This window comes from Triticum dicoccoides, chromosome 4B, assembly GCF_002162155.2.
Source record: "Triticum dicoccoides isolate Atlit2015 ecotype Zavitan chromosome 4B, WEW_v2.0, whole genome shotgun sequence".
Taxonomy (NCBI): domain Eukaryota; kingdom Viridiplantae; phylum Streptophyta; class Magnoliopsida; order Poales; family Poaceae; genus Triticum; species Triticum dicoccoides.
The window spans coordinates 469,920,240-469,933,540 of NC_041387.1; the positions used below are offsets into that span (position 1 = coordinate 469,920,240).

The 13,301-nt window shown below is 46.2% G+C and overlaps 1 protein-coding gene across 3 annotated transcripts in view; it reads left to right on the plus strand.

Annotated features, from left to right (window-relative positions):
- Positions 1-10,835: 10,835 nt before the first annotated feature.
- LOC119290931 (putative metallophosphoesterase At3g03305) overlaps positions 10,836-13,301 on the plus strand; it is a 6,276-nt gene continuing 3,810 nt past the window's right edge. Inside the window, exons 1-2 of one of the 3 annotated variants that reach the window (XM_037569611.1) lie at positions 10,836-11,002; positions 11,052-11,215. In XM_037569611.1, the coding sequence (XP_037425508.1) occupies positions 10,905-11,002; positions 11,052-11,215 (262 nt within the window). In that variant the 5' untranslated portion in view covers positions 10,836-10,904. Of the gene's footprint in view, positions 11,216-13,301 lie in introns of all 3 variants that reach the window. The other 2 variants (XM_037569610.1, XM_037569613.1) reach the window with 2 other exon arrangements.

Below are 13,301 nucleotides of genomic sequence, written 5' to 3' on the forward strand. Positions count from 1 at the left end.
CAAGCAAGTCAATCAAAGTCCATACTTTGTTCTCATACATGGATCATATCTCAGATTTTATGGCCTCAAGCCATTTCGTGGAATCTGGGCTCATCATCGCTTCCTCATAGTTCGTAGGTTCATCATGGTCTAGTAACATGACTTCCAGAATAGGATTACCGTACCACTCTGGGGCGGATCTTGCTCTGCAAGACCTACGAGGTTCTGTAGTAACTTAATCTGAAGTTTCATGATCATCATCATTAACTTCCTCACTAATTGGTGTAGTAGTCACAGGAACAGATTTCTGTGATGAACTACTTTCCAAAAAGGGAGCAGGTACAGTTACCTCATCAAGTTCTAGTTTCCTCCCACTCACTTCTTTCGAGAGAAACTCCTTCTCTAGAAAGAATCCATCTTAGCAACGAATAATTTGCCTTTGGATCTATGATAGAAGGTGTACCCAATAGTTACCTTTGGGTATTCTATGAAGACGCACTTATCCGATTTGGGTTCGAGCTTATCAGGTGAAAACTTTTTCACATAAGCATCACAACTCCAAACTCTAAGAAACGACAGCTTAGGTTTACTGTTAAACCATAGTTCATACGGTGTCGTCGCAACGGATTTAGATGGTGCCCTATTAAACGTGAATGCAGCTGTCTCTAATGCATAACCCCAAAACGATAATGGTAAATCAGTAAGAGACATCATAGATTGCACTATATCCAATAAAGTACTGTTATGACGTTCGGACACACCATTAAGCTGTGGTGTTCCAGGTGGCATGAGTTTGTGAAACTATTCCACATTGTTTTAATTAAAGACCAAACTCGTAACTCAAATATTCGTCTCCGCGATCAGATCACAGAAACTTTATTTTCTTGTTACGATGATTTTTCTACTTCACACTGAAATTCTTTGAACCTTTCAATTATTTCATACTTATGTTTCATCAAGTAGATATACGTATATCTGCTCAAATCATCTTGTGAAGATTAGAAAATAATGATACTTGCCACGAGCATCAACACTCATTGGATCGCATACATCGGTATGTATTATTTCCAATAAGTCAGTAGCTTGTTCCATTGTTCCGGAGAACGGAGTTTTAGTCATCTTGCCCAAAAGGCACGGTTCGCAAGCATCAAATGATTCATAACCAAGTGATTCCGAAAATCCATCTTTATGGAGTTTCTTCATGCGCTTTACACCGATATGACCCAAACGGCAGTGCCACAAATAAGTTGCACTATCATTATTAACTTTGCATCTTTTGGTTTCAATATTATGAATATGTGTATCACTACGATCGAGATCCAATGAACCGTTTTCATTGGGTGTGTAACCATATAAGATTTTATTCATGTAAACAGAACAACAGTTTATTCTCTTACTTAAATGAATAACCGTATTGCAATAAACACGATCAAATCATATTCATGCTCAACGCAAACACCAAATAACATTTATTTAGGTTCAACACTAATCCTGAAAGTATAGGGAGTGTGCGATGATGTTCATATCAATCTTGGAACTACTTCCAACACTCATCGTCACTTCCCCTTCAACTAGTCTCTTTTTATTCTGTAACTCCTGTTTCGAGTTACTAATCTTAGCAACCGAACAAGTATCAAATACTCAGGGGTTACTATAAACACTAGTAAGGTACACATCAATAACCTGTATATCAAATATACCCTTGTTCACTTTGCCATCCTTCTTATCCACCAAATATTCAGGGCATTTCCTGCTTCTAGTGACCATTTCCTTTTGCAGTCTAATCACTCAGTTTCAGGCTTTGGTCCAGCTTTGGGCTTCTTCGCGGGAGTGACAACTTGTTTGCCATTCTACTTGAAGTTTTTCTTTCCCTTTACCCTTTTCTTGAAACTAGTGATCTTGTCAATCATCAACACTTGATGCTCTTTCTTGATTTCTACCTTTGTCGGTTTCAACATCACGAAGAGCTTGGGAATCACTTTCGTCATCCCTTGCATATTATAGTTCATCACAAAGTTCTACTAACTTGGTGATGGTGACTAGAGAATTCTGTCAATCACTATTTTATCTGGAAGATTAACTCCCACTTGATTCAAGTGATTGAAGTACCCAGACAATCTAAGCACATGCTTACTAGTTGAGCGATTCTCTTCCATCTTTTAGCTATAGAACTTGTTGGAGACTTCATATCTCTCAACTCGGGTATTTGCTTGAAATATTAACTTCAATTCCTGGAACATCTCATATGGTCCATGACGTTCAAAACATCTTTGAAGTCCCGATTCTAAGCCGTTAAGCATGGTGCACTAAACTATCAAGTAGTCATCATATTGAGCTAGCCAAACGTTCATAACGTCTGCACATGCTCCTGCAATAGGTCTGTCACCTAGCGGTGCATCAAGGACATAATTATTCTGTGCAGCAATGAGGATAAACCTCAGATCACGGATCCAATCCGCATCATTGCTACTAACATCTTTCAACACAATTTTCTCTAGGAACATATAAAAATAAACATATGAAAGCAACAACGCAAGCTATTGATCTACAACATAATTTGCAAAATACTACCAGGACTAAGTTCATGATAAATTAAAGTTCAATTAATCATATTACTTAAGAACTCCCACTTAGATAGACATCCCTCTAATCCTCTAAGTGATCACGTGATCCATATCAACTACACCATGTCCGATCATCACGTGAGATGGAGTAGTTTCAACGGTGAACATCAATATGTTGATCATATCTACTATATGATTCATGCTCGACCTTTCGGTCTCCGTGTTCCGACGCCATATCTGTATATGCTAGGCTCGTCAAGTTTAACCTGAGTATTCCGCGTGTGCAACTGTTTTGCACCCGTTGTATTTGAACGTAGAGCCTATCACACCCGATCATCATGTGGTGTCTCAGCACGAAGAACTTTCGCAACGGTGCATACTCAGGGAGAACACTTCTTGATAATTAGTGAGAGATCATCTTATAATGCTACCGTCAATCAAAGCAAGATAAGATGCATAAAGGATAAACATCACATGCAATCAATATAAGTGATATGATATGGCCATCATCATCTTGTGCTTGTGATCTCCATCTTCGAAGCACCGTCGTGATCACCATCGTCACCGGCGTGACACCTTGATCTCCATCGTAGCATCGTTGTCGCTACGCCATCTATTGCTTCTACGACTATCGCTACCACTTAGTGATAAAGTAAAGCAATTACAGGGCGTTTGCATTTCATACAATAAAGCGACAACCATATGGCTCCTGCCAGTTGCCGATAACTTCGGTTACAAAACATGATCATCTCATACAATAAAATATAGCATCACGTTTTGACCATATCACATCACAACATGCCCTGCAAAAACAAGTTAGACGTCCTCTACTTTGTTGTTGCAAATTTTACGTGGCTGCTACGGGCTTAGCAAGAACCGTTCTTACCTACGCATCAAAACCACAACGATAGTTCGTCAAGTTAGTGCTGTTTTAACCTTCGCAAGGACCGGGCGTAGCCACACTCGATTCAGCTAAAGTGAGAGAGACAGACACCCGCCAGCCACCTTTAAGCACAAGTGCTCGTAACGGTGAAACCAGTCTCGCGTAAGCGTACGCGTAATGTCGGTCCGGGCCGCTTCATCTCACAATACCGCCGAACCAAAGTATGACATGCTGGTAAGCAGTATGACTTGTATCGCCCACAACTCACTTGTGTTCTACTCGTGCATATAACATCAACGCATAAAACCTAGGCTCGGATGCCACTGTTGGGGAATGTAGTAATTTCAAAAAAAAATCCTACGCACACGCAAGATCATGGTGATGCATAGCAACGAGAGGGGAGAGTGTAATCTACATACCCTTGTAGACCGAAAGCGGAAGCGTTATGACAACGTGGTTGATGTAGTCGTATGTCTTCACGATCCGACCGATCCAAGCACCAAACGTACGGCACCTCCGAGTTCAGCACACGTTCAGCTCGATGACAATCCCCGGGCTCCGATCTAGCAAAGCTTCAGGGATGAGTTTCGTCAGCACGACGGCATGGTGATGATGATGATGCTCTACCGGCGCAGGGCTTCGCCTAAACTCCGCGACGATATGACCGAGGTGGAATATGGTGGAGGGGGGCACCGCACACGGCTAAGGAATGATTCGTAGATCAACTTGTGTGTTATGGGGTGCCCCCCTGCCCCCGTATATAAAGGAGGGAGGGGAAGGTGCGGCCGGCCCCCTTGGGGTGCGCCTGGAGGAGTCCTACTCCCACCGGGAGTAGGACTCCCCCCTCTTGCCTTGGTGGAGAAGGAAAGGGGGGAGGGGAAAGACGAAAGGGGGGCGCCGCCCCCCCCTTCCTTGTCCTATTCAGACTAGGGGGGGAGGGGGCGCGCGGCCTGCCCTGGCCGGCCCTCCTCTTCTCCCGCACGGCCCACTAAGGCCCATTAACCCCCGGGAGGGTTCCAGTAACCCCCCGGTGTTCCGGTAAAATCCCGATTTCACCCGGAACCTTTCCGATGTCCAAACATAGGCTTCCAATATATCAATCTTTATGTCTCGACCATTTCAAGACTCCTCGTCATGTCCGTGATCACATCCGGGACTCCAAACAAACTTCGGTACATCAAAACTTATAAACTCATAATAAAACTGTCATCATAACGTTAAGCGTGCGGACCCTACGGGTTCGAGAACTCTGTAGACATGACCTAGAACCATTCTCGGTCAATAACCAATAGCAGGACCTGGATGCCCATATTGGTTCCTACATATTCTACGAAGATCTTTATCGGTCAAACCGCATAACAATATACGTTGTTCCCTTTGTCATCGGTATGTTACTTGCCCGAGATTTGATCGTCGGTATCCAATACCTAGTTCAATCTCGTTACCGTCAAGTCTCTTTACTCGTTACATAATGCATCATCCCGCAATTAACTCATTAGTGTGCATTACCGAGAGGGCCCAGAGATACCTCTCCGATAATCGGAGTGACAAAACCTAATCTCGAAATACGCTAACTCAACATGTACCTTAGGAGACACCTGTAGTACTCCTTTATAATCACCCAGTTACGTTGTGACGTTTGGTAGCACCCAAAGTGTTCCTCCGGTAAATGGGAGTTGCATAATCTCATAGTTACAGGAACATGTATAAGTCATGAAGAAAGCAATAGCGACATACTAAACGATCAAGTGCTAAGCTAACGGAATGGGTCAAGTCAATCACATCATTCTCCCAATGATGTGACCCCGTTAATCAAATGACAACTCTTTTGTCCATGGCTAGGAAACATAACCATCTTTGATAAACGAGCTAGTCAAGTAGAGGCATACTAGTGACACTATGTTTGTCTATGTATTCACACATGTATTATGTTTCCGGTTAATACAATTCTAGCATGAATAATAAACATTTATCATGAAATAAGGAAATAAATAATAACTTTATTATTGCTTCTAGGGCATATTTCCTTCACTCCTCTTCCGCGGCCACTCTTAATGCTAGAGTCCTTGATGACGCCGATGATGCTACTTCACCACCTCCAACTTCGGTGCGTATCGACACTGCACCAAGTTCGTCTGCACCACCAACTCTCAACGACAACCCTGCTCCCTCACCTACTCCTCATGGGAACGAGTAGAGACTATGTCTTCAAACCTTTTTGGTCCTCACTGACAAAAGGGGAGAAGCATACGTTGATAGTCTTCAAGCGGGTCCATATGGGTGGTTGCTATACTTTTGCCTGGTGTTTACAACTCTCGCTTTTGATACATTTGGTTCTTTGAGTTGTAACACTTAAACTTGATGGTCGTCTGCTACCTTTTATGCTATTATGTGATGCGACGATAAATTCCGCATGTCAGATGATAAATCCCGCATAAAGTCATTCCGCAGACGTCCATTTTTCATTATGCATGTCATTATTCCTGTACATCTGTTCATGCATGATGTATTGTCTTCATATAGTGAAGAGGATCTCCACAAGTACAACCTGCCATGTGCATTTGCAGTCCAACGCAAAACATTTATATGCACATCTTTAGGGGGAGCCTTTTTGCCACCTATGAAGACAATATCTTAATCCTTTACAATTTCACATACTTATCCCCGTTGAAAACTTCAACCAGTTTGTCATCAATCACCAAAAAGGGGGAGATTGTAAATGCATATAGTGCCACCCCTAGTTGGTTTTGGAGTATTGACGACAAATCTGGTTGAGGGACTAATGTGTTTGTGAGAATTGCAGGAAAACACAGGTAGTAGTCTCTCATTGATTCAGTTTACCTACCGGAGATGACCCCTAAAAATATGTGAAGACATTGAAGACAATGGTGGTCTGTGAAGCTATTCACGTTGAAGATTGTGACATGAGAAGCCATCGCGTGAAGACTATGGAGCGCGAAGACTTAGTTGTTTTGTTGTTTCCTTTTCTTCTTTGTTGAGTCATAGGAACCACCGTACTGTTAAGTGGGGTCCAAGTGAACAAACTCAGAGTGACTGAAGTGATGCTCAACCAAATCGTATGTCTTCGAGCGAAGACAATGAGAACAAATCTTATCCAGAGTCGGATGAGTCAGCTTTACTTGTAGCCCAAGTCAAGCTGCCGCGTGTGTTTGAAATCTGACCGTTGTGACACGTGTCAGTTCCTTAGTGACCCAGGGTCATTTCGGACAAATCAGGTCGGGTTGCCCAGTGGCTATAAATAGCCCACCCCCTACACCATAAATTGGTGGCTGCTCAGAGTTAGTACACGGTTTTTGTCGTTTGAGAGCAACCCACCTCGGAAGCTGTTGAGAGAAAATCCTTGCGAGGACAAAGCCCAGACCACCCAGAGCCCCAAGAGAGTTTGGCATCACTGAAGTCTTTATGTCCGCGTGATCTGAAAAAGACTTGTTACTCATGAGGACTGTGAATCCTCCAGCCGGTTAGGCGTCGCGTTCTGAGCATCCAAGAGTCATTGTGGATTGCCGGTGAACGAAGTCTGTGAAGGTTTGGAAGTCTACCTTGAAGACTTACCAGAGTGATTGGGCGGGGACTAAGTGTCCTTAGCTCAAGGGGAATAAGGTGAAGACGCGGTCTTCTGAGTTGAATCTCAGCCTCCCTAACCAGACATACAGTTGTCACAACAACTGGAACTGGTCGAACAAATCTCTGTCCTCCCGAAGCCACTGGTTCTATCTCTCACTTCTCTTTACTTACAGTTTGTCTTCGTGAAGTCATTGCTTGCTTGTATTATCTGTTTGACTTCACTATGTGACTACTTGTTCTGATTGGCTTCATACTATCTTCCATCTTGATCCATACTGCCTAGCTGTTGATAGTCTTCGTCCTTTCACTTCATTGAATACTTGACTATGGCGTGTCTAGTGTAGTCTACCTTCCGCTGCATACGAATAGTGTCATTTCTATTGTCTGTCTTCGAAACTCCCATGTTTTGAAGACTTTCATAAAAATCGCCTATTCGACCCCCCTCTAGTCGATAACTAGCCCTTTCAGCTTCTTCTTCAGGCCCTTTGCCGTGGCTATAAGCCGGCGCTTAAAATGCTCCTGCTCAACGGGATCCTCTGGCACAATAAATTCTTCGTCGCCGAGGCTCACTTCATCCTCGAAGAGAGGCATGTGATTGCTGTCCTTCGGATCGTCGTTCACGGCCTGTTCATCGGTGCTGGCTCGCCCGTCTTCCCGTTCAGCCTGTTCGAAACTTGGCTTGGCGGGGTCTTTGTTGTCTTCGGCATCGTCCGGAGTGCTATTTTCTCTTGTTCCGGTATCGCTATTTTTATCATGGCGTGATTTAGAGCGGCGCCCTGACCACCAAAATTAATAGCATCGGGATACATAAGTTATCAGGCATGCGATGTGTGAGTTACCGTGCCACTAGCATTACAGTTACCGTGTGTATGTTTCATCACCCTCCCATCCTTCCTCGCCAAAGCTATCAGGACCGAGGCACATAAGTTATCGGATCTGCGATGTGTGAGTTATCACGCTATTCACACAACAGTTACCGGGGGATACTTCATCACCCTGCCCCTCCTGTCTGCCAAAATTATCAAGACCGGGGCACATAAGTTCTCAGGGTATCTCAAACGACCTATTTTCCAGTCGGCCGCCAAAATATTTTTCTGGGTAAAAGTTATGGTGATTTTTGTACAAGTTATCAGGTCTATGGTGCCTACATTATCGACCTATTTACACATAATTATCAGGAGTATTTTTTTAACTTTTTTTCTGGGTAAAAGTTATCGTGATTTTTGTATCTAAATTACCAGGTCTACGGTGCCTATATTAGCGACCTATTTACACATAATTATCAGGAGTATTTTCAATAAAAAAACTCTAGGTAAAAGTTATCATGATTTTTGTATAAGTTATCAGGTATGTGGTGCTTATATTATCAACCTATTTACACATAATTATCGGGAGTATTTTTCAACAGTTTTTTCTGCGTGAAAGTTATCATGATTTTTGTATCTAAGTTATCAGGTGCGCTGTGCGTAAAATACAGTGTTATTCGCATAGAAGTTACCGGAGGGATATTTCAACAACCTTTTTTCTTGAATCAGAGTACATGTAGATTCAAAGTCTCGATTATGAAAATGATAACAGAACCATTTTTTTAGTTTGGTTGTTGAAATACTTTACTCACATTGTTTATCGACTTTGTTTTGTTTATCTTGCAAGAAAAAAAGACTTTGTTTGTTCTAGTTTAATTGCGATTTTGTACAAAAAGAGTTTTAACTACTACCTTTGTCCTAGTTTATTGGCCCCCTTCGCATTTGTGCTAAATTTTGACTTTAGATTTAACTAATAAATATTAATGCATGTAACCAAAAATAATATCATTATATACTATGTTTAAACATGAATCAAACAATATATTTTTGGGTGACATGCATTATTATTTTCTTAGTTAAATATATAATCAAAGTTTGACACAAAATACTAAGGGGACCAATAAACCAGAATGGAGAATGGAGGTAGTACTAATCTCTTACAAGAACTACTTGTGCTGAGTTGGTTACGGTCGAGCGACCCGGAAAGTTCGGGAAACGGAACGAGAGAACGCAGCGTTGCGATGCGGATGGAACGGCGATCAGAGTGGGTGCACGATAAATTGGAATCACCCTGCCCATTTCCACTGGGCCGAGTAAGCAGACAACCTAGCATGGGCCCGCTAGAGTCTGCCTTGCTGAACGAGCACCAACCTCTTCGACACGACAGTGAACCAACCTGTGGTTGGATGGTTAGAGGGACTGTGGTATTTTCAGCCCATCAGGGTTCAAGTCCTGGTGCTCGCATTTATTTCTGGATTTATTTCAGGATTTTTGGCGATGCGCATTCAGTGGGAGGAGACGTTCCTGTCGATGACGAGGTGCCTACGGTGACTTCGTAAATTTCAAGATGATATGCCGGCGCAATGTCTCGGAGGTGCTCATAGGGATAAGGTGTGCATGTGTGCGTTCATAGGGGTGAGTGTATGCGCGTGTATATGGGCGCTTGCGTCTGTACTTATGTTAAAAAAACCTCTTCGACACGACAAAACACGCAACATGGAACGAGGCCCTAGTCAGGGCTGTTTTTCTTCCTATTGATGCGAATGCTATTTTGAAGATCCCTACTTGCACTCGCAACATAGATGATTTTTGGTCGTGGTATCTGGACAAGAAGGGTAAATTTACAGTGAGCTCGGCATACAAATTCTTGCTGAAAAATGAACTACAGAGAGAGGAATGGTTGCAGGAAGGAAGTGGTTCGTCACACTCGAAAAGAGATGAAAAATCTTGATGCTCATTATGGAACTGAAGTTCCCATCGAAGATAAGGATTTTTCTCTGGAGACTTGCTCATCATTCGCTTTCTACGACGGATGTATTGAAAAGGAGAAATATGGCTATACAAGAGACATGCCTGCTGTGCCGCTGCAAGGACTCATGGCATCATGCATTGCTGGCCTGAACTATGTCTCGATGTGTATGGGCGCTAGCAGATGATGCTATTATCTCGCAGATGACTGAGAACATGGAAGTCAACGCCAGATTTTGGCCGTTCGATTTGAATGAAACGTTTGATCATGTTAGCTTCACAAGGATGGTGGTAACCCTGTGGTCTATTTGATATGCGAGACGTAAGGCAATATATGAATCCATTTACCAAAGTCCTCAATAAACCACATCTTTCGTCGACAACTACATCAATGAGCTTGGTCAATATGCGTTCAAGGATAATATCTAGGGCGCTAGAACGACGACACCATCAAGGCCGGAGAGGTGGCTGCCACCCCTTACTGGCAATGTCAAGATCAACATGGACGGAGCAGTCATGGAAACCACCGGGAAGGAGTGGCAGCGACTGTTTGCAGAGATCAGGAGGGTTTATACTTGGGATCCTCAGCACTGGTCTTTCAGGGAATTAGGGATCCTCTAATTTTGCAAACCTACACATTCCGTGAAGCTATGCCACTGGCAGAGGATCTGGCGGTCCGGAGGATATGTGTGGCCACAGACTGTCATGAGGTGGTGAATGATATCAACAGGGGCACCGGAGGCCCCAATGCTTCGATAGTGCAGGAAATCCTGAGCCATTGTAATAGTTTTATTTCATGCTTTTTTATTCACGAGCGTAGGAACTTTAATTACGAGGCTCATAATTTCATTAAATTTACTTGTAATCTAGACATAAAAAACATATTTGGTTGGACAATCCTTATAACCCGAACCGTGTACCCATGACAATTGCTAGGAATGAATACAGATAGCGAGATTTAAAAAAAAAAACACGCAGCAGTATCACGGCACCGTTTTTTTCCCTTATGTATCACGGCATCGTTTTTTCGCCTCAAGTATATCACGGCATCGTACGCACGATCCCCTGCCGAGCCGATCCCAGCCGGATCTTTCCACCGGCGGCAAGAGCTTCCCAGCGATGGCGTCTCCTCTCATACTTTCCCTCCTCCTCCTCCTCCTCCTCCTGCCGCTTTCTGCCCCATGGACGGCGGCCGACGACGACGGGGCGGTGGCGAGGTCGGCCTTCCCCATGGACGGCGGCCGACGACGACGGGGCGGTGGCGAGGTCGGCCTTCCCCATGGACGGCGACGTAGCGTGGGTGGTGCAGGTCAGCGACCTCCACATCAGCGCCTACCACCCGGACCGCGCCGCCGACCTAGTGAGCCTCCTCGGCTCTGCCCTTCGCACCATCCGCCCCCACCTCCTCCTGGTCTCCGGCGACATCACCGGTGCGCCCTCTCCGCCTATCTCCATGAATCTTGAATCTGCGGCGCACAGCTTTACAGCTTTCGCAATTGGTGCCCCAATAGTTCGTTTGATGCACTATTTCCTAATTTCACACGAATTTCCTACGGTCATGCAATGATATTTGGTACTCCGGGTCTAGTTTATGAGGATAAATGAATATGAAAACTTACTTTTTTTTTGAAATGGTCACCGGGGGGAAAAGGCTCCCCACCTGAATATATTTCAAAGTGGCCTTAATGCCATGAGATTGATCCAGTTTATAAGGAAAACCGGATCGAAAACCTAGACAATTGGACCCTGTTTATGAGGGAAACCGGGCCGAAAACCATACAAGAGAGGTTAAAAGAAGAGAAACCAAAACAAAAGACGCTCAAGACAAGGCACGCCTAGCTAGCAAACCGAAGGACATCACCACGAGAGGCACAAGTAGATGAGGGGAGTCGTCGAGGGGTCACAATACCAAGACTAGACAAGCAGCCTAACGCACCACACCGGCGTGCGTACCAGGCACCAGAGCGCAACAGAGGAGCATCCACATCAACGAGTGACTAGCACGACCCTTGATTGGGAACTCCGCCATGGAGAAACCGGAAACGATTAGCAAGTTAGGACACTTGCGGCATCATTGGGCAAAGATGAACTGAGACAACACCAAGAGTATGAAACTCGCCGCACCACAACGACAGCCGTGGAGGTCTTGAGCATGCACAACAACAGGGGCGGCACCGACGAACACCACCACAGACGAACACATACCACCGTCGACCCATCCGACCGCACCACCACCACCACCATCCCCACTGCAACACCCACCCGTCAACCAAGCAGACCCCAAGATGATGCCTTCAAGAAGGGCCGCGACGTCGGTTGCGCCGCCATCATCCGCACCAGGAGGACCCGGGCTAGGGTTTCCCACGGGGTCTCAACTTCCATCTTCATCTGACCAAGCAAGGTGAGCCTTGAACGTTGGTCGTCTGGTCGCAACCCAACAACACCTCGTAGAGGGGAGAGGTGTCATATAGGAACGAGGTGGTCCAGAGAGGATCACACCCCGCTAACCCGGCTTCTGATGGAAGAATCGAACCACTCCATCTAATGGTCGAGCCAAGATGACGCTGGCAGAGCAACACCTCCTCACCAACACCGACCACACCACCGTCGACCCCCAGCCAGTTGCACCACCACCACCATCCGACCCGCAGAGAGCAGCGACCACACGAATCCACCAAACCGATGCCTTCAAGAAGGATTGCGACACAAAAATGCGCCGCCATCGACCATTCCGGAAGGACCAGAAACACGGGTTTCCCCTGGAGCTTCGAAGGGAAAGTCACCATGACAGGGACGCCTCCAAGGAGGTAAGCTAGCGACACCCGCGGGCGTCGCCATCGCCGGCTCCGGTCAGAGCAGAGGCTTTCGTCCAAGTGAGCAGACCACCTTCGAGGAGCACCGGTAGACCGCGAGACACTGCTTCATGCACCACCGTAGAGCAAGGTCCACTGCAGCCCGCCGCCGCACATGACCAAATCCGAGCCACCGCAGGCCAGATCCAGCCAGATCCAACCTGCCCACGCCGCCCCTCACCAGAAATGCGCCAAGCCGTCGCTGCAGGCATGCCAAGCGCCTGCGCGCACCAGCAGGCAGCACCAGCAGCTGAACACGCAGAGGGGGAGGGCGAGCACCACCACGCGCGCCTCACAGAGAACACCTCCGCCGGTTCGCATCTCGCCGACCCACAACAGCTAGCCCCGACGCCTGCCAGAGCGCAGCAGGGGGACGATGCCGATGCGGAGCAGGCCACCTGGAGAGAGCAGCGAGCGCCTCCTCACCACCGTCCCCAGCCTCCATCGGCTGAACCGATGCGTGCCGGAGTCACGCCGCACCGGCCGCCGGCACACGGGGCTCCCCCAGCCCGTGAGCGCGCCACACGGGGAACGACTGGCTGCCGCCAGATCCGCGCGGGCTTCGCCCGGCGGGGGCTATTGGCGGCGGCGGGGAGGTGTGTACAGTGGGTGGGTGGGTTGCCGGGGCAGGGGGCGCCGCCGCCCGAGCTGCCCTGGGGAGGAC